The sequence below is a fragment of the Streptopelia decaocto genome, assembly GCF_964273445.1.
Source record: "Streptopelia decaocto genome assembly, chromosome: 1".
In the NCBI taxonomy this organism is placed as follows: Eukaryota; Metazoa; Chordata; class Aves; order Columbiformes; family Columbidae; genus Streptopelia; species Streptopelia decaocto.
In genome coordinates, this window is record NC_138663.1 from 38,415,880 (window position 1) to 38,436,856 (window position 20,977).

Consider the following 20,977-nt stretch of genomic DNA (forward strand, 5'->3'; position numbering starts at 1 on the left):
GCCTTGCCCTGCCAGAGGTCTGGAGAGTAGAAGCAAGAGCAATGCTAGGATGATCAGATGGTTTTTGGAGCCACCAAGGTCAAAGTATAGGGACAAGATGAAGGGAAACAGCTGCTCTAGAGCTAGAGACAACAGAATGCTTAAAACCCTAGAAAAATAATTAAACGAACTAATGAGCCATAGTTGGCAAAAGAACCATAGGTCAATGAAGATACAATTCCTCAGTGGGGGAGAGGTGAGAAAGGGGAGCAGTTCTCTCATGTCAGGGCAGAGGGGACCAAGTTAGCAGCTCCATAACCGAGCTGTGACAAGGAAGAGATTTATTCTGGAGTTTCAGGGCTGGAATAAGCAGTAGAGGATGAACAAAAAGGAATGTCTGTGGTGGATCCGAACAGGAGACAGGGGTGAGATGGCAATGCCATATGGTTTGGTTTTTTATTGGGTTTGTTTGAAAAGGAAGTTAACAGAAAAACACCAGCAGCTTAAAATGCTCTAAGCATACAGCCTGCCACTCCTCCTAGGTTGTGACAAAAATTCCTGCCCCGCAATGAGAAGGGGTTCTTGGGATCCAGCAGCTCTCCTACTCTTCACCCCCAGCTGGGGGCGGAGGGGGCTCCCCTATCAGTGGCTCGGCAGCACGGAGCTCCCCATGCTGGCACCAGCCGCCTGCCCAATTCAGACCTGTAATCTCCCTCAACTTTGATTTAATGCAGCAATTACTGGTAATGTGGTTTGAAGGAGATAAATGCCCAGTACAGGGCTGGTTGGCACTGATGCTCATTCCGCTCATGATGCGAGAACAGTTTTAATTAAAATCCCCTTTATGATAAAGGAGCTGCTTGACTGGATGTTTCTGTGCAGCCCTGATACGGAGCCTCCTCCAAAGCGGATTAGAAATCAAAGTTTCCCCCTTCTCGCTACTGGCAACACACAAAAATAGGGAACACAGTCACCATGTCACCTCTCTGCATTTCCTTAACCCTAGAACTGCTGGGGAAATGCCCAGGCTTGCTTAAAAGCAATTGCCACCTTTTGCCATGGCTCTAAGTGTTTTCCAAAAACTAAGCACTGGGGCTGCTTTAATTGGAATAAACACATCGAGAGAGCCCATCTTCAGTTTCCCCTCTAGCTGATTTAAAAGAAATCAGCTTGGCTTCTGCTATAGCAGAACTGTCCCCATGGCCCACATTCTGACAAGGAGGGAAATTAGACCCACGTTGCTCTGGCAAGAGGGTGGAAAGTTGGGATCTAGCTGAAAGGCTGGAAAAGCAGAAGCCTCTGGTGGGCAAGGCTGAGTGGCACGGACAGGGAAGAGGGAAGGAGCAGCACTGCAAGATAAAGGCATAAAATTTGGCAGAGCAGTCAGGATCCCAGCACAGACATGTTCCAGAAATGATCTGTCAGTTCTTGATCGAGTTACAGCAAATGTAGGTGCAATTTTGGGTTGGTTTTCTTTTGTACAGTATAGGAAATACCAGAGATGAATACATTAAGAACAGCTAGTTTCTATTATTGCAAGTGCCAGGAGCAGATTGTCACAGTGAGAAATTGGCCTTGTGCATTACACAGAAAAGGCAGCACTGGGTTTGGAAGCCTGCAGACAGTGCAATGTGAAGATAAAGAGCCTCAAGTCGGAATGCACATTATTCCTCTCCTTAAGCCACCAAACACTCGTAAACATAAAAAGGCTGATTTAAGCAGCTGAATTTCTCTGTGACCTTCAGAATGTATCTGTGGACCATGGGATTGTCCAGGTCTTCTCCTGGGACCCCCCTCTCCTTTTCAGAGTCTTTGACTCATTGCCCTGGGAGTGCTCCATATTCCCTGAAATTGTCTCTTTCCCCAAAGCACTCAATGCCAGTCAATGGGATTCTGCTCCAAAAATACCCTTTTCTTTCAAATTTCTTTCTTAGTTTGAATTGCCTCTCATTTTCCACAATTGCCCACCCCCTTCAGACAGCACAATATCAAACAACAGATGAAAAACAAAAATTAAAAAATATAATTCTCAACAGAACCAGGAAGGATTCAGCACAACAGCATGACCAGCTGAATCCATAGGAGTCTGAAGCAGCAGACACCAGACCAAAGGCAACAAGCCTACAGGAGCATGTTGTCCCTCAACAGCATGAACAAAGGGTAAAAACACCAGGTCAGAGATGGCAATGTGAAGATTTAATGTGGTTTTGCTGGTTCACAAGGGAAAAAAATGAAACCAAAAAAGGCCTGGTATAATTAACAAGATTAAAGGGGGATTTAGGATCAGGACAGAAAAGCAACAGGCCAGATTGATCCTTACAGGATTAAAGCTGGAATCCTACTAAGAGTCCAGTGGTTGAGAGATCAACGCAATGTAATGGGATTAAATCAACATCAGCTTTTGTTTTTACACAACTGAACCCCCTGTGACCATGCTTTTACCACTTTGGATAAGCAGCTGAAAAGTTGACTGGTACCTAGAGACAGCCAGTATGCAAGTCAGCCAGGCACCTCAAAAAAAAAAAAAAAAAAAAAGTGGTTTATAACAAATTGTCCAAACAGCCAAGAAAGCTGAGAATTTACCAAAGTCCAAGTTTCAGCCAGCTCTAAATTAACTGGTATCAAGTGTGGTGGAATCACCCCAGGACTGATGGATGGGAAAGCTGGGAGGATAGTCCCAGCTGTATTCAGACATGCTCCTGATGGGCAATTGCATTTTGATATTGTCTCTTGCCAGCAAGGAACAAAGGACACAGTCTACTCCATAGAACATATCAGTGAACACGTTTAAGACAAATTGCCGCATGTCCCCATTGCACAACAATACCTAAGAATTACAAAAGTGAGAAAAGCCTCTTTCAGCATGTATCATTTGCATTACAGCTGGTGCAACACATGCAGACCAGCTGCACCTCTATTCCCCTGCCCAAATTTCCGAAGCCTGTCGGTAATTTGAGTTGGTAGCGGTGGTGGGAGGGAGAGAGGGAAACAGGACAAGGCACTCCTTTCTAGATATGTATACTATTTTTAAAGTTTTTATTCTTGTAGGACAGAAAAACATGCATGTTTAAATGAGAAGGGATCCATTGCCACCCCGCTCAGCTGAAGAGGGAAGGGGTGTTTATTGCACACCTGTTCGCAACTGCTAAACAGCTGCATCAGAGAGAAATGCCCCCCATGCAAGGAAAACGCATTAAAGCATCTCAAATTTCTACAGAGCTTCTGGGTCCTAGAGGTGTTTAAGAATAGCAGTTACACATGCACTACTTACAGTCCACCAAATCTTTTGCTGCAAAAGAAAAATTTCCTCAACACTAAAATTTTAAAATGCAGATACTGCCCATTTCTTAAAAGATGCCACAATCAGTAGCCTCACCTATGCTGAATGTGCTGCTTCTTTTCAGCTGGTTGGATCAAGAAAAGTAATTGGCATTCACTGCTCCTCCTCACTCAAGCAGCAGCCAAAATCTCAGTGTAATAAACTGGGGTGGGGGAAGAAATAGCTGGAACCACTGCTGGATTCAACACGCCTGTGAGCAAAGCTGCTCTGCAGCGTTACTGAGACACTCCTGATGGAGCTCTGAACCCCACTTACGCTGCCAAAGAGGGTGTGCTGCTTTCCTGAGAGATGCTGCGTCTTCACTCAAAAGGGTTCTCCATCCAAAAGGTACATCAAGGACGCAAGCTGACATCACCGTAGTGATTGAGGGTGGGATGAGAAAAGGAGGCCCTTACGACAGAAATGTAAAGTTAAAAAATAGCAACAGGCAGATCATACTGCACGTTTTCTATTTTCTAGCCATGCATACATATTTGAATTCTAGGATTTTTCTGCATTTAAACTTTGCTTCATCACCAGACGATTTTTAAAGTATAAAAAAAAAAAAAAACCAACACTTCAGAGGGGTACTCCAGTATCATCCTATGCCAACTCCTTAAAGCACAAAGAATAATCATCCCTAAGAATATCTAAAAAAATGTCATCTGGTCAAAATATTTTCACTTCATCGTTGTCTTCATGTCCAAGATTCACTTAGAGCATTGTATGAGGGATGCCATGTTTCATTTGAGGTAGGAGAAAAACTAACTGCCTTTGCCCTGGATTCAGCTACAGACCCAAGAACCATCTGGTAAAAAGGCAGCCAGAGCATTGTGCAGGCAGTATATTAGTCATGAGATGTAGGACTCTGAGAACAATGAAACCTAAATTTAAGGGACAGATGAGGGAAACTTAATTACTTGTTCAAGCTTCTTCACAGCTTTGAGGAATCTTTAACACTTTCAGCAAAAGAATTTAGCACCAGAGGGCACAAAGCATGTGCTCACTGATTTCTTAATTTTCTGCGAGCCTGTTCTCACTTCCAGCGTGGAACTATCTGCACCGGTCCGCCAGCACAGCCTGCCTCTCCGATGCACAGCCACAGGATGCGTCGCATTGCCCTCAGTACCGAGTACCATCCAGAGCTGCAGTACTGCAGATACAGGTTACAGATTTGCCTCCAAACTGTCAGCTCCCTACAGAAAACATTTTGCCAAACCTCACAACGTGATTCTAACTCCTGCTGTGCCCAGCAGCCCCTGTTGAAGGATGAAGGCATCTCTTCCAGCTAATCGCACAAGCCATCCAATCATACTTTTGGTTAAGCGTGCACACATATGCAGTTGATAACCTGGTGACCACTAGATGTGGCAAAAAAGCCATCCAAATTCAGATCCACTGAAAGACCTTTCCTATACCATCACTGTAACATCTGGGGTTTGGACAACAATAAAGTTCTGGTGCTGCTGGAACTAAGATTTGCAAATAAGCACCATGAGAAGTGCAGGAAACACAGATGTTCAGTCTCAAATTGCTATTTTCTATGCTCTTCCTCAAGCTTTCAGCTGGAAACTGGGAAGGCTGAGGTTTATTCTCTTCTTATTCTTTTACGGTTTATTCTCTTCCTTCCAAGATAAACAGGCTTTTTGGTGAAAAACTAACTTAAACAGGACCTGGTCCCTGTCAGTCTCTCAAGACTTGGACAGGCTTTCAGCAAACAGAGTTCCCTGCGCTCATCACTGTTTGCACAGGTGGGAATGGCGCAGACAGGCAGAAGAACTGCTGGGGAAATCTCACACTGACTCAGTCAGCCCACCTCCCTCTAATTCTTTTGTTTAGACTCAAGGAAAGAAATTCCTGAAAGTGATGACAATGTGCTGGGCACTGATTTTACTTGATTTCATATTAATCAAATGTAGCCTACAGAACAGATTATCCCGATCCCGAATCTCCCTTCTCTGAAGCCAGTAGCTTAATTTGAAATGCCTTCTCTTTTTGAACTGCACTGGGCTTTCTTGTCTCAGTAGTGACCTTGGCATCTTCCAGGATTACAGGCTTGCAGAAGCACATAACTGGAAAAGATCACCTGGATTATCAACTCTGGTCCTCTAATAACACAGGTGGTCTCATTAGATAATCTCTTTCATAAACTCTTCTTTCTCAGTTTCCCAAATCTCCACAGCCTGTATAAAACCCTAGATGCAAACAGATGCAAGTTGCTTTGTCACACTAACCCCCATGGGAACGCAATGCAGACACCCCCAAACCAACTGTGCACAGAGCAGCCCAGGTGTGGAAGCTGTATAACCGTGTTCACGAAGTGCTGCACCAAAGCTAATAAACCTTATTGAGCAGCAGAACTCATTATCTCAGTTGCAGGGCTGGACAAACATAACTACATTACTTCTGGATTCAAGCTCCTACATATGCATGCCACAGTATGGCACCGCCGGGACTTGCAGGCGGGGGAAACGGCTTACAGACTACTAGTCGAGGATCTTTGCATGAGCTCCATTTGATGATTTTCCAGGGCTTTCCTGCTCCAGAGCAAGAATCCAAAATCAGTGTTTATATTAACACAAAGTGCCTTTTACCATACCCACCAAAATTCACCCAGACCCGACATGTAACATGCATTCAGGAAAACTTTCCGGCACTCTGACAGCCACAGTCTCCCAGAATCCACCATATCTTGACCTCTCTTAGTGGTGACAACACCATGCATGTACCTTTCACACACAGCAGCTGCGTGTTCTCCATCCTGTCAGAGCTTCAGCGGATAGCTGACCTGTTTTTTTGCCATTCCTACCAAACAGGTTCCAGCCAAAGACCTACAGGCATAGCCAGACTTCCCCAGCAATAGCTGCCCTAGGCTTGGCACCAGAACAGAGCAAAGTGGCTGTTTTCCCTGGATAGCCACTTGCTTTGCTGCTATCAAATGCATGCTTTGAAAGCCACGCCATAATGACCATACTTTTCACTGGCAGCACCTACCTCTCATGAAAAAACCCAAACAAATAATAGAAAGACATGGCGTGAGGAAAAGCACGTTGCTAAGACCCAAGTTTGGCAGCAGAATGGGGTTTCCAATTCCTTAGTGGTAAAGCTGATGAGCATGGAGCCTAGAGGGAAAAAGTATTCCAGTGAATGCAAAGAAAAGCTTTTAAGTGACAAAAAGGCAAGTAAAAGCCAGGTCAAGAAGAAAACCAACAAAAAATACTTCAAATTGAGCTTGGCAAGCTTACTAGCACTATTCTTACTTGTATGGTAGATAATTAGTAGGTCTAGGTAAGATATTCACTTTCACAGGGGTCTAGAGAAAGAAAACATTTCTAGTTGCAATAGGCAGCCAGCCCTCCCGCAAACATTCAGCATGTCCTCCGTACATCACTGCGAGAAATGAGGAAATTATCTATACCCACTATAATCTGAGATCAGAGCAATGAATCCAGTGCTTTCCTACCAGAATCCTAGCAACAGCATGGACCTCCTCTACCTTGGTCTCTCCTGCCTTTGATAGTTTCATCTGTCTTTGAGCACAGGAGAAGGATGGTTGATAAATTGCTTGCTAGGGCTATTGCCCCTTCCTTTCAACCTTTCTTCTAACAAGAGACCTCCAGCAAGGCAACATTCATACATGCAACTCTCAGAACACATCATGCTCTTTAGAAAATACTTGGAATTAAATGACTCTAGATTATATCTTATGACTCACAGTACACAAAGATTCATCTGCTCATAAATGAAAAAAAAAACAGGGCTTTCTTATCCAGAAAAGGGTTGAACACTTTTTCTACACTCAGACCACTCTGCCTCTGGCTGTCGCCAGCAGAATATCTGCCCCATGTTGTCAGTACACATCTCCTATTGAGCCAAGACCATCTCACCTTCATAGCCCAAATTACCCCATGTCCTATCCAGAGCACTTATGACTAGGAGCCCTCTTGAGCAATGCAGGAGCCCAGACAACTAAAGGCAAATGAGGAGGAGAGAAGAGACAAAGGTAGATTTAGATGGTCCCCTATGAACAAAATGCTCGTTTGCAAAACCAGAATTCCTATATGTAGAGGCAAAGTACCCACCTTGAGTTTCAACACTGCCAATCAGATGTATGCACTCCAACGATTTGCAACATCAGAGACTTATCACACCATCTCTGCTTCAGAAACACTGTATACAACTGCGTCCTACACAATGAGAGTGTTAAGATAAATAGTCTTTCTTGATATTTAATGGCACAGCTAGTCTGCCGCCTTCACTTCCCTCATAATGCCAAGCATTAGGTCACCATGGCAGATACTTGAAGTTTCCCCCTCTCCAGCTCTCCACAGCTCACAATCCTCTGCAGTCTACAAGGCTCTCATTTAAGAGCATCCTGCAACAAGTTACACCCAAGGGAATACAGTTCAGCAAGCAGGAATGTCAGTCTGAACCAAGGCTAAAGCACCACTTCATTTCAGAAATGGCACTAAAATAAGGGACTATGATGTTGCAGGTAGCTGTACTTTTGGGTTCAGTATCCACACTATACTACAGCTTCAAAAGAAGGCGTGTTCTCCTTTTTATTTTATTATTTGTCAAATGTGACAGCATTCAATATTGCACAATCTTTTCAAGGAAGATAATTCTGTAACGTGCACCCGGGGTGGGGGGGTGGGGAGAAACATTACGGTTGCTGTGGGAACCTTAATTCTGGATTTCAGGACCTGCATATTTAAAACCTCAAATTTAACATTGCATTAATGTCGCTTCATGCATTGAATTAAGGAATGACTCAGTACAAATCTCCATGCATCCACTGAAGTCCTGACATTCCAAGGACAAGAGGCACAGAACAGAGAAATCACAGCACAGGGAACAAGGGAGAAACCTGTGAGCTGGGAAGCAAGAAAGTGGCACAGCCAAGGCACAGCAAACCCCACACCAAACCAGATCTGTCACTCGGGGCTCCTTGTTCTCGCTGCTAAAGGTTATGTAGCCTGACAGGATAAAAAGAGCTTAAAGCAGAAACACAAATGGGCATGGAGGAAAAGGTTCCTCAAGGGACCAAGGAGGGGAAGATTCCCCAAAAACAGTAGGGTAATCTGTACTGACAAGGGAAAGATCATATCCAGACAGCACAAATTCACTAATTTTTTTTTAATTATCATGGCACAATGCCTCGTTGATGCCCTTAAAACCCATTCAGCAATCCAAGCATTTAACACTTTTCCCCACTTCTCTGGGGTTTAACCACAACGCAAGCACAGCAACAGCGACCGCCCAAAGTTTAGGGTGTAGGCAAAAGGAGCAATCCCCAGACGGGTACCAGTCTTCATCCATCAGCAAGTGTCCCAAACTCACACCTCTCTTAATAATCTGGGACAGCCCTTCACCTTTTGGGCCAAAGTTGGCCTTTACACAGGCTGACACCTCCATTCTATGGGACAGTTCTCAGGCATCACGGGGCAGAGGGGAGGAGGTGAGACAGACAACCCTCCTGGCTCCCACCCTCACCCACATCCTCCACCTTTCATCTGGGTAAGGAACATCTCCATTGTTTACTACTTATCTAAAATCAGCAGCGGCACGGCTGATTTACTTCTCTTACCCCACCCACCAAATCAAGCACAAATCTCAGCTGAGCCACAGGGCCTGCCCAGCCTTTCTGGCTAAAAATGGGCACCCCAGTTTGGGGTCCCGCTCACCAAGCTGTGGCGGGGGAAGAGCAGAGAAGGCGGACCTGCCTGCCAGCGGGGCCTGACGGACGAAACCAGGCAAGTGTGCATACCCCAGCACAGAATCAAGTTACCCTGCAACAAAGATAGTGTGTGTGTATGTGCAAAGGAGGGAAGTCAAATCCTTCTGTCAGGGTTCCAAGGCTTGCTTTGTTGCTAAAATAAACCAGTGTTTGTTCCTGGGAGTGATGGGGAGCTGCACTCTAAAAGCAGCAGCAACAAGAGCCCCCACCTTCAGAGTTAGAATTAAAATTTAAAACAAACAAAAAACAAACAAAACCAACAAAACAACAACAACAAAACAACCCACAACCACAAAAACTTGGGAACTGATTACTCTTCACCTCGCCTATCTAGCTAAGGAACCCAAGGGCAAACTGCTGATCTCAAGAGTGCCCAGGAGCAGACAAAAGTACACATACATGACTAACTAAGCAACCAAACAGCTGACTGCTCCAGAGGAAATTCCAGTCCTTGCTCAAAGGCTGAAAATATATATATGCTTTTATATATGTTTTTACTTTGCTTGCTGGATCTATGTAACACTTACACGTTTTTCCTGACATTATTTTCCATACTCCATCAGAAACTCAAGTAACTGTGCTACTTCTGGAAAAACAACCCTGCATCCAACTTTTGTAAAAACAGCTTCTCCCCTCACCCCCAAAGCCCCAAACTGCAAAACTACCTATTCCCTCCCTGATCCTCTCTTAACCCTCAGTAACCACAGATCCCTTTCTGCAGCACTTCTTCACCACCTGGGATGTCTCTCATTAACACCAAAATCCCATAGAACAGAGGCACATAGGGAACAGTCTTATGCATGAAAAAAAGATAAAATATATCTATATATAAACAGGTCTCACAGATGGCAGACAGTGAGCAGCATTACACCAAAAATGTCTCTGAGGCACCTGCTCAAAACTGCCAAAACTTTCCAGAGGAACTTATAACCACATGAAAAGTGTGCCTGATACCCAGTTAACAGTACTCGCTCTAAATATTACTTTTTACACGGGAAAACTACATCTGACTGTGTGTAGAGGCTGCAGAGAGCAAAGCCCAACGGCCACGGCCACTCACAGAGTGCAGAGTCCTTCAGCTTTCCATTCCTTATATGTGCAAAGTGTGCAAGCCCTCACACATGCTTCTCTACTCACCCAGAGGTACATCATGTTAGCCTGGGTCCTTCAAACCCAGCAGTGAGGTGATCCGGCAACGCGAGAGGCACTTCAGTAAGGTTGTTGAGACCGAGGCTGGTTGAGGGTTTGGTGTTGTGGTTTTTTTGGTTTGGGTTTTTTTCCCTTTCTTTTTTGTTTTTCCTTTTGGAAAAAAAAATCCAAACAGCTCAGTTTGAGGCTTAGAAAGCGTCTCGCCTCCTCCGCCCCCCTCCTCCAGCTCTGGCTGCTTTGCGCTCTTCTCTCGCACTTAATCTCTCCCTGGGAGTTCCCAGCCCCGTGTGTCTGTACTGGCGTGCACAGCACACACTCTGCATTCGCCTCCAGGGAATTTCTCTCTGTCATTCTGCTTCTAAAAACACAATCTCGGCCTCACAAGATTCTTGCAAGAGGCAGGGATGGGTGGGGTTAGTAATAAATGCAGCCCAGGTCCCAGCGCCGGAGCGTGCTCACTTTATAAAAGGGATCTTTAGACATGAATGAGACAAAGCCTTGTCCTCCAAGGTCACCGGGGGTGATTCCCATTCCCCCCACCCGCTAATTGCTCCTCCAGGAACCATCTGCAGATGCAGGAGCCATGCATGGTGCCATAGGCAGGTTCTGCATGTCTTCATCTACCCCATTAGTCAACACCCAAAATTCAGTCACAATTCAATAGCTGTATTTAATCATTAACCGCTGACAGGCACCAAGAAGCACAGCTACGGGGCTCCTGAAGCTAAGCAGAAAATCTGTGGTATGCCAGCCACCCCAGAGCTCCCACAGGAGAAACAAGCACTGTCAGCCTGAGCTGGGGAAGAGAAGCGACTCACAGATAAAAGGGTTAATCTGCTTTCGCAGGTGGCTCTGCATGAGTATTTTACAGGCTTGCATATTGCTAAAGGGAAAGCAGCAGCTGGCTCTGGTTCCTCGGAGTGTATCGGGTTCCCACTCGCCCAGAGGCAGCTCCCCCCAACTCTGACAGGGGCAAGCACCCTCTCGCAGCCTTGCGCTCCCAGACCGCTCCAATTTCAGTTTCACAAAGCTCTGCCGGTGAGGCAGCAGCCCCAGCAAAGGCACGCTGAGCAAAAGACACTCGCTCCAACTACCTCCACAAGCTCCAGCAAGCCCTTCCCCGCACAAGCAAATTCTCATCCCATCCCCCATGCCCAATGCCACAGGACAAGTGTCACCTCCATCTCATTAATCAGTTCAACTGCTCTTCCAAACTAGGAAAACTGGTTTCTCGCCCCCTTCCCTTCCCACCTCAAAGTGAAGATTCGACTTCCCTTGCAGGGCTCCAAATGCCAAGTTAAAATTGGCCTCTTCTCAAACAGGGGAAAAAAAAAAAGAAAAAAACGAAAAAAAAAAAATCATGTTTTCATTGAGGCTCTGGTCTCCTTGGAAATGAGTTTGGAAGAAATATTTTTATCTCAGCTAAAGATACAAAAATGGTGCTATTTCATATATCACCCCTTCTGCCTTTACTTACAGATTACTTAAATGAAATCCAGCAAGCTCAAAGCAAGCAGCCGTGCAGCCTGCCCCGCTCCACCCACAAGTCCAGCCCAATCTATGTGGGGCAACAAGCTGCTGTGCATCCCAGCGCAGACATCCCAGGCACGCTCCTCAGGCTCCCTTTGCCTTCAGCAGGGTGCAAACGCACCCTGGGGCAGGCTTGTCCCAGGTACTGGTGCAAACACAGGAGATGCTGATGGGCTCTAAGAGAATGCATGGTTCTCGTTGCACTCCTGCATCAAAACCTGGAGAAAAGGTTTATCATCATCACCATGGGGATGTGCTCGCTAGACAGAGGCAGGACACCACTCGGCTTTCCAGTCAGGAGCGGGAGCCCTGATTCAGGAAGCTCGGGTGTCATCAGGCTGTTAAACTATGGCATTTCTCTGGCCTCCCATCTCCTCTCACCTTTTGGCATGGCAGGTCAGGTCGAGAGGGTGAAAAGCAATGTTCCTAAAAATCTCTTACTGCACCAAAGCCTGTGCACCACAGTCTCCGAAGAGCAAACCATGTGATCCATAAACCTGTTCCCAAATGCTCTGAGAGGAGTGAAACAGCAGCAACGCTGACATTTGCATCATGGTTAGACACTTCAGTTATCATTTCAGCAGCAGTGCCACACCAGCAGTAGCTACTAGTTCAGCCAGTCTGCAAACTCAGGCAGACACATGCATCAAATAACCTTGATAGCATTTTGAAGGTTTTATTCTGATCCAGAATCCAAATCCAGAAATTATCTTACTATCATTTCAATGAGAGCTGAGATTCCTTGAATGCAGAGGAGAAAGTGAGAAGACATGTGGACCAGGTAAACAAACTCAAATCCTACTTCATATGTATTTCCATAGAAGACTTGGAAAAGATCAGTGTGTAAAACTAAGCTGAAGAGTGACCAACAAGCTCTCTAACTTAAAAAATAAAAATCCACCTTCTTCCTCAGGCTCATTCTTTAGCCTACTCTTCCACAAAGGAGAAAAGAAAAATTTTCAGAATAAGGCTGTTCCTTCATTTCAACAGCTGGGGCTTGTTACAAATCATCCCAGCAACTCCACAGCTGAACAGGTTGCATTCAACCCCAAAGCAAAACCAGACCTATGAACCCTTCTTGAGTCATCCAAATACTGGCTTGAAATTCATCCACCACTGTTGCTACCAGGCCATGACCTCTCTGTGGAAGGTATATGGGAGGGTTGCTGAAAGCAGCAGACTTCTGGCAACAAAGTGCCCTCATCCTGGAGCACCTTTTGATGAACTGCAAGAGCAGGTTTCTCAACGCTCAATATACTTGAGCAGCGAGGAGTACTCGGCTGCTCCGAAAACGATGCTGCAGGATTCTTCTGGAGGCATCACTGCTCTGGTTCAACAGAGCTCTTGCTGCTGCCCATGGGTTCACACAAACATGAAGGACACAAAGTGCACACCTGAGACTATCCACAGTTGTAGACAATACTGCTGGCAGTGGGGTAACCGTGTTAGCCTCAGATTACAAGAAAAAAAAAAAATATTGGCCAACATAATTATGTGGGCGAAAAAGAACCAGATCAGCTATGAATCCTTCTTTAAGTTTTTATTCAGATTATATAGATTTTCAACTGCATTAGCTGATATGTAAAAGATATCAATAGAAGACATTGTTTCCTGGAAAATTTATTCTAAGAAAACACAAAATATTCTGTAAGTAGCAAGAGGACAATGGTATGTTGATGAGTCTAATTCCAGAAAAAGAAAGACAAACATGACTAAGGCTTCTGAAACAGGTAGCTAGGATCCTCTCCAGATGCTTTATCTTAATCCTAACAATGGTGCTTTCCAGTATATATGTTAGGGAACTTGGAAGGCTGCTGTGTGTGGAAATACACATGATCTCTCAGGGTTCTCTCCTGTCTCAAAAAGGATTAAAAGCAGAAAGAAATGTATTTTAAAATTAATATGTACTGAGCTAACAGAGAAATGTTCAGAGCTGTAGCCTAGTGAAACACTGGTCCCTCTTCTCTGATGGGAAGCTGTTGTGTAAATCAAAGTGAAGGGGGAAGAAAGCAGTCTGCAAAGATATTAATGCTTGCTAGAGAGGTAAGAAGGTGTCAGCAAGTAACAAAAGGGGAAAGAGAAAAAAGAGAGCAAGTAACCATCTATTTAATATTATATCAAGATATTTAGCAAAATAAGAGGCACTGGAAAAACAGAAAAAAAATTCTACGTGCTTCTGTACCAGTATCAAAAGCCTTAATCACATACAAGAAGAATTGTGGCTGCTCAGTTATATGCTATTAATTCAATCCAAAAATACTGCTGGTATATAAGTTTCAAATAAGCCAAATGCTTAAAAAAAATAATTTACAAGAAGTTCTACCCTATTTAGGAAAGATCTGAGTGGGAAAATGGGGAGTGGGTATGGCACAGTTTCAAACTGACGTTATCTGTTTCTAGCTGATTGTGTCTCACAAGCCTGATTTCAAATGCTCGTGGATTAACATTCTAGCAGATAAAGCTCAACACAGGGTACGAGCTGGTATGTCTGATACACACGACTGAAATCACATTAGATAGCAAGCAGGATGAGTGGGTAGCTAAGCACCTCTTCATAACAGAGGGAAAAACCCATCTGCTCACCAGGAATTTCAAACACAATGACACTCGCAGGAGGTGTCGGGGGGCTAATGCCAAAGAACACCCTCGAAATTTCTAAATTACAGAAAACAATTTCTTAGTTCAAGAAGTGTTACATTGAAAATGAGCAATTCCATATTAGATTCCATCTTGGCAGAAAAGAGCAATCAATCCGAAAAATAGAAATTAGCGGTAGCTTAGGTAAAAATGATTGTGACAATCACATTTGGGTATATGGAAGAAGAACAGAGACCAAACCAGTGTATCTACGTACATACTCAGCACTTGAGTGGGACCAGAGGTACACTGGCATATTTTTCCTGGACAGACAGATTGCTTATTGGGCTTTCCTGTCACATCCTCACACTTCAACACTTGTATGTATTCTAGCAAGTGAAAAAAAGAAAAGCTGAGAGAAGGAAATAGAAACAAAATCAGGAAGGAGAAAAATAAAATTTACAAGGGAATCCTAATGACAGGAGGTGAAATCCACAGCCAGAGCTGGAAGACGATAATGAGTTTTTCAAAGCTTCTGAAGAATAGCAACCCCAGCAATTGCATTGACCTGCTACTACAGGGAAAAGGTAGAAACATCCCCAATACTGAAGAAAGAGCCAAAGCATTCAATACGTATTTCTGTTCTATATTTGGAGAAAAGTCAGCTGTTGCAGTCTGTGATAATGACATGCTTTCCATTCCAGCAGTAACTAAGGAAGATGTTCCAACAGCTACCCAACAAACAGCACTGTCATGCTCTTATCTGGCTCGAGCTTACAAACAGAAGGGATGAAACCAGATAACAAGTGGGTTTTAACCAAACTACAGCTGTGAACATACTCAGGTGTGGACACTGGGGAGGGCCTGCTGCCTGAATCCAACTGCAGGACCTGCATCTGCAGGTCTAATAAGCCCTAACTACAGTACTTCATTCTCCCCGTTGTAAGGCTCTCTCTGCCTCTGACTTCCTGGGCAAGACTTTGATGAGGAGTACAGTCACACAAAGAGGTGAAGAACTGCTTAACAGATCACTTCTCCACTTTAATTCCTAGGTAATTTTTTATTCTTCTTCATCTTGTATGGATTGAGGGGAGACCTTATTGCTGTCTGCAGCTACCTGAAAGGAGGTTGTAGCATGGAGGGTGTTGGTCTCTTCTCCCAAGTAGCAAGTGATAGGATGAGAGGAAATGGCCTCAAGTTGCACCAGGGAAGGTTCAGATTGGATGTTAAGAAAAAATTCTATGGAAAGGGTTGTCAGGCATTGGAACAGGCTGCCCGGGGAAGTGGTGGAGTCACCATCCCTGGAGGTGTTTAAAAGACATATAGGCGAGGTTCTTAGGGACATGGTTTAGTGCTAGAGTTAGGTTATGGTTGGACTCGATCTTGAGGGTCCCTTCCAACTGAAATGATTCTATGAAACCTGCTGTAAGGCCAAAAGTGCAACTGTGATAAAATGACATCCTCAAATGCAGGTGTTTGTTGGAGCATGTATTATTGAAGCCCTGCTGCTGTTAGCTAAGCTCAGCCAAAAGATTATACCTCTGTCAACACCAGAAGACTGCATCAGGAAAGAAGTACTACCAACGAAGCCACCAACACCAATTTTCTCAGGATCTGAATTTTCCTAGGAGCATCCAGGTTGGAACTCTTCCACCAATGAGAGCTAAAATAACACCTCAATGCTGAGCAAAATGAAAAATGAAGTAGGGTCTGATTATGGGGAGTTTGCGGAACAAAGCAGCAAGAAGAAGGCCTCAAGCAGGGAAGCAAAAATTCAGTTGTGCAACTGAACACATCTGGGAGAGTATTTGGACACACAAATGAAAAATACTGATCATAAAAATATCTACTCCTGATGTTTAATAAGGCTTCCTGGCAACCTCTCCTGTAAAACAAAACCGTAAAATAGTTTTTAAAAACAGCCTGAACTCTAAAATACAATAATATTCTTTCACGGTTAATAAGCGCTATCGAATCTATGTCTTCGTCTTCACTGTGCAGTTTTTCTTGGCTGAAAACTCGAAGAGGAGGCACTCTGAGGTTGGGGTAGGGTGAAGAGGGAAATTTCACTTCAAACCAAAGGAAAACAGTTGCTCTCACAGCCAAGGGCCAGACCAAACTTTCACATTTCATGCAGACTAAGGATGAGACTCAGTCATCATCCCACCATGATAAACCCTTCAAGAACCATCTACAAAAGGTCTGACTGGAGATGGGGAAACATGCTCTCCAGTTTGGTTTTCCATTTGGTTTGGTTGCTTGGTGTTTTTGTTGGGGTTTTTTTTGTTTGTTTTTTGGTTTAGGGGGGTTTTGTTTGGTTTTGGTTTTTTGTTTGTTTGTTCTTTTAAGATGATTAGAGACAGGGCTGGGAGCTACCTGGGGAGAGGCACCAAGGAAGCCCTGGGCACACATGCAGTTCCTATGGAGATAAGAGGGTCATCTTTGAGGTTGGTTTAGTCCTTTAGGTGCCACTGGAGACTGCCTTGGTGGCACAGTCCTGCTCATCTGCAGAGCCTCCCTCCGCTCAGGATCCTGGCATTATCTCTGATTATCAGCATTACTGAACCACAAGGTAGATTTCCTCTCAACATCCAAAAGGACTCCAGGAAGCCTCTTTCTGCATTATCCTGTTTGCAAAAGGAAGCAAGAAGAATACAAAGTGCATACAATCAATCACCCAGAAAAATACCACAATCCCTTTGAGATGTTTTGCCAAGTAAATAAGCCAAACACTGGCATATTACAAGAAAAAAAGCATTTTGTTATACAGCAACCCATTTCATTACTGGAAAACTGGATTCCCTATTCTCTCTCCTGCAGGTATGGTTCAGCTACACAGCCAGAAGCTTCAGAAAAGAGATTACTTATTTAAAAGCAAACTATCAAGGGCTAGTTTATCTTCCACAGAAAGCCAAAAGCCTGAAACAATAAAACACCTTGACATGCAAACAAAACCAACAATTTTCAGGAACTGTTCTGCTACTGACTTCACATAATAATTAAATTTAAGTCTTTAAATAAATTTCAGAAGGTCTCAATTCACAGGCTTATTGTTCAAGTACGGGTTTGTTTTTTTTTTTTTTTAAAAAAGGGTACCAAGAAAAGCTTTTTAGACTTCGTTTGGGATTTTCCTCTCCTCACAAGTACACTCAAGAGCACTATTCTGGAAGGCACTGTCAGTCCTTCAAGAGAAACGCAATAAGCTCAGTAACTAGAAAAGGTACATTGCTGAAAATGTGTTTCTAGACAAAAATACACTTTTAAATAAAAACCAAGCACACCCACATCAACAAAACTAAATTGTGAAGCCAGAGAATTCTAAGTTAAACATTGAAGAGCACAGAAACATTTAGATGTAAGGAATTCTTACAGTTACGGTATATTGGTTTGGGCATTCATTTGCAGAAGCGAAATGGCAATGCAACGGCTCCCAGCACATGAGCAAACGAGAGTTTGTGCAGCCAAGTGGGAATTTCCATTAATTACACCTCTTAGCCTTACTATGGCAGAACAGGAGTGAAGTTTGCAATCCTCCACCACCTTCTGAGAAGCTATTATAGCATGCTGAAGGTCTGGAGAAGAAAAAGCATTTTTGCAGCTGTGTTTTCACCCCAGACTTGATTTTCAAGCTGTATCTTCTCCTTTCTGTCACACCTGGATCTAGTCTGAAGTCTACACTGAATTGGCATATAGCAAATATATTTAGATACTTGTAAGAGGGGATCGGAATAACCTCTAATGCTGGTATTTTTTTTTAAAGTTTAGTAAACTAATAGCTGCCTTAATATTTTCACTAGTAACGTCCAAAGAACAAAGTTTGATCTCCCTTCAGTTTTTCCATGAAGTAGCAGAAAGTGTTACGCAGCATTAAACTCCAGCAAAAGTCTATTTTTAGTGTCAAATCAGGAGTACAATATCCAATAGAACTGATAAAGAGCAGAAAGATTCTCTATGCCCTATACTTATTTGTCGGTGCTAAAGATGATACTCATTTGGGTTTGGATTTTGAAGTGGAAGCCATAAATACAAAAATTCAACTCAGATTCTAACTCAATATCTCACCTCTTTATAGTCTGCAAGGGAAGTTACACCAAAGGATGAACTGATGGTGCCAAAGTGTTCTCATATGCAAGTCTCATATACATGAGATTTCAGGGGCAAGAGTGAAGGCTTCAGACACCTCATCAATGGAGCTACAGCATCATTACACCATTTTTTGTCTCTATGCTTCCCATGTCAAGCGGCTGTACCACATCAGCGACTCATCAGCACAGCAACAACCCAGCAAATTAAGGAAGGATATGAAGATGAGAGTATTGCAGCAAGGGGGCAAGGAGAAGACAGGGCATCGCTCTCTTCTCTGGCCCACTGAAACTGACTTAGGCCTGCTGCTGACAAAGGGGAATATGGAGCGACAACAACACCCTCCTGCGAAAGGGACTGACTCCTCCTGCCTTGTTTGTGCAAAGGAAGGTTAACAAGCTCGCAAGTTATTCAGGAAGTAATGGATACCCTCTTGCTCTGAGCAAATTCCTTTTCAATAACAGTAGTAATTTCCTAGGCAATACAACTATATCAAGGTTTAATGGCTACTATATTTATCTACATAGGCCCTGTTCTGCTGGGATCTAATTTACTACAGCACAGAAAGCAGTTTACAAATCCTGGGATAGTAACATTGCTACAGACAGGAATAAAATTCTATCCTGTATCACTTGGTTTGAAGATTGGGTTTTAACATCCCTTTTTAAAAGTATAAAATGCATTCTCTCCAACTTAGACTCAAAAGACTAATAAACGGCAGAAGCAGACTGCAAATACACTTATGAGAGGGAAGAAATCAGCTTAACAAATACATCCTGCACATTTTTTAACCTTATTGTCACAGCTGCTTTATTTCTTCTTTTATTCAAATAACATTATTTCATTCGACCCTCTGAGAAGGAAAATAATCTGTGACATTACCTAGAAGCCTTATGTACCTAATGAAGACAAAATATCTTACATTTGTGATGTTTTTATTAGCTGAATGCCTGAAATACAGCTTCAGTATGAGAAATGGCACAAGCATATAATCAGCAAAGAAAGGAATTACTGCAGCTAATGAAGAGGTAACACAAATAAACACTGAATGACATGTCCCAAATACCAACAAAAATAAATTGCTAAAACACTTTGGTGGAACACAGCATCAACCTGTGATAAGTAAGAGTGGGTGGAAAGAGACCAAACACACGTGTCAGGGGACTGCAGATACTTTCATTATGTAACGGTAGTAAGAAAATCCAGGCGAAATCGCCATTAACAGAACTAAAAGCAAAATATTTCATGAGGGGTATTGGCAGTTGTCAAACCACATAAAGGAACAGCAGACTGTTCAAATGTAAAAAGCATTAATAAAGCATAAGACAAGAGGCATAAATAGATATAAAATATAGAGAAAGATGTCTAGAGGACAGAAATGCTACTGGAAAAATTTAGTTATAGAATACAATATCCCCAACTTCAATTCCCAATGATCAGCAAAGGTCAGTCATCAGAAAAGCAATTCTGCTTCTGATCTCATTCTGAGCAAAGCAGTCTTTAACCATACCTGTGCCACCACCATCTACCCAGATTATTCTCGTGGCTGCAGCAAACAGCTCCCTCGATCTGCCCTCCATTCCTCAGGGAATTATGAGCATAAGACAATTTAGAAAAGTGTGTGTATGTAAAGACTAACCACACTACTTGCTTCCTGCTTTTTAAGCAGAAGACAGTCTGTTCTTCAAAGTCTTTTTAGTGTATGTAGTTAACATGTGACTTCCAAGATGGCATGTGGATAGATATTTGCCTATTAACACTATTTTTAACAGGGCATTTTGCCGTTCTGCAGATGTCACATACAGTAAGTACTGGAAGCACCCTGAGTTTGTAACATGGGTTGTTCCCAGAAATTCAGATGTATTTCTTGGCACTTGTGTCAAATGACGTATTTCAGTCGGGAGGATCTGGACTTTCATAGGAGCAGACCAGCTGTAGATCTGCTCTTCCACATCACCCCAGTCTATGGGGTACAAACATACTGTAACCCTCAGACACCTTCAGCTGAGCTTTTATTAAGGCTGTTCCACATTCCCTTCTTTCCCCACATCCTGCCAGGGAAAAAAATAAAAATTACAGTACTGTAAATCCCATTCTAATGCCTTTTCTGATCAAATCCTGAAAAAAATTAGACTTTTCCATTAGTGGCTGATTGCAGCTTCCTTTCTCTTATGACCCCTATCTACGAAAGACAAACTCAACGAGTAGCAGCTCCCTGACATTCAGTTTATATCAGATGAATGGTATGAAGTGACTACGGCCAGTCAACTCGTGCAGTTATTTTGCCCTAGGTCCTATGCAATACATTCTCATCTTAGTCCAAATTTAAGCTTTAAAGTGTAGTCATATTGTCTAACAACTACTGTACCCACTAGAAAAGCTACTCACTTTGGTAATAAAGCAACCAGCAACAACAACATATGAAATTCCTCCCTGTTCCCAGATTCCCAGAAAACAACAGTGGCTAGAAACATCTTTTTCCACCCTTGTGTGACCTAAAGAACGCATTTTTCCTTTCAGATAAAGGCCTCACTATGGTTATCTAATGCTAATGTCACTACAAACTGGATTAGAGACGCCCAGAAACCTCGAAATATGTA

The 20,977-nt window shown here is 43.3% G+C and overlaps 1 protein-coding gene across 18 annotated transcripts in view; it reads right to left on the reverse strand.

Moving 5' to 3' along the window:
* Positions 1 to 20,977, reverse strand: part of RBFOX2 (RNA binding fox-1 homolog 2) — a 174,481-nt gene that overhangs the window by 104,109 nt on the left and 49,395 nt on the right. The window contains exon 1 of one of the 18 annotated variants that reach the window (XM_082049583.1): positions 10,176 to 10,205. The exons of the other annotated variants lie outside the window; for them this stretch is intronic. Within the exon in view, the coding sequence (XP_081905709.1) occupies positions 10,176 to 10,190 (15 nt within the window). The 5' untranslated portion in view covers positions 10,191 to 10,205. Of the gene's footprint in view, positions 1 to 10,175; positions 10,206 to 20,977 lie in introns of those variants that run through there. 18 annotated transcript variants of the gene reach the window in all.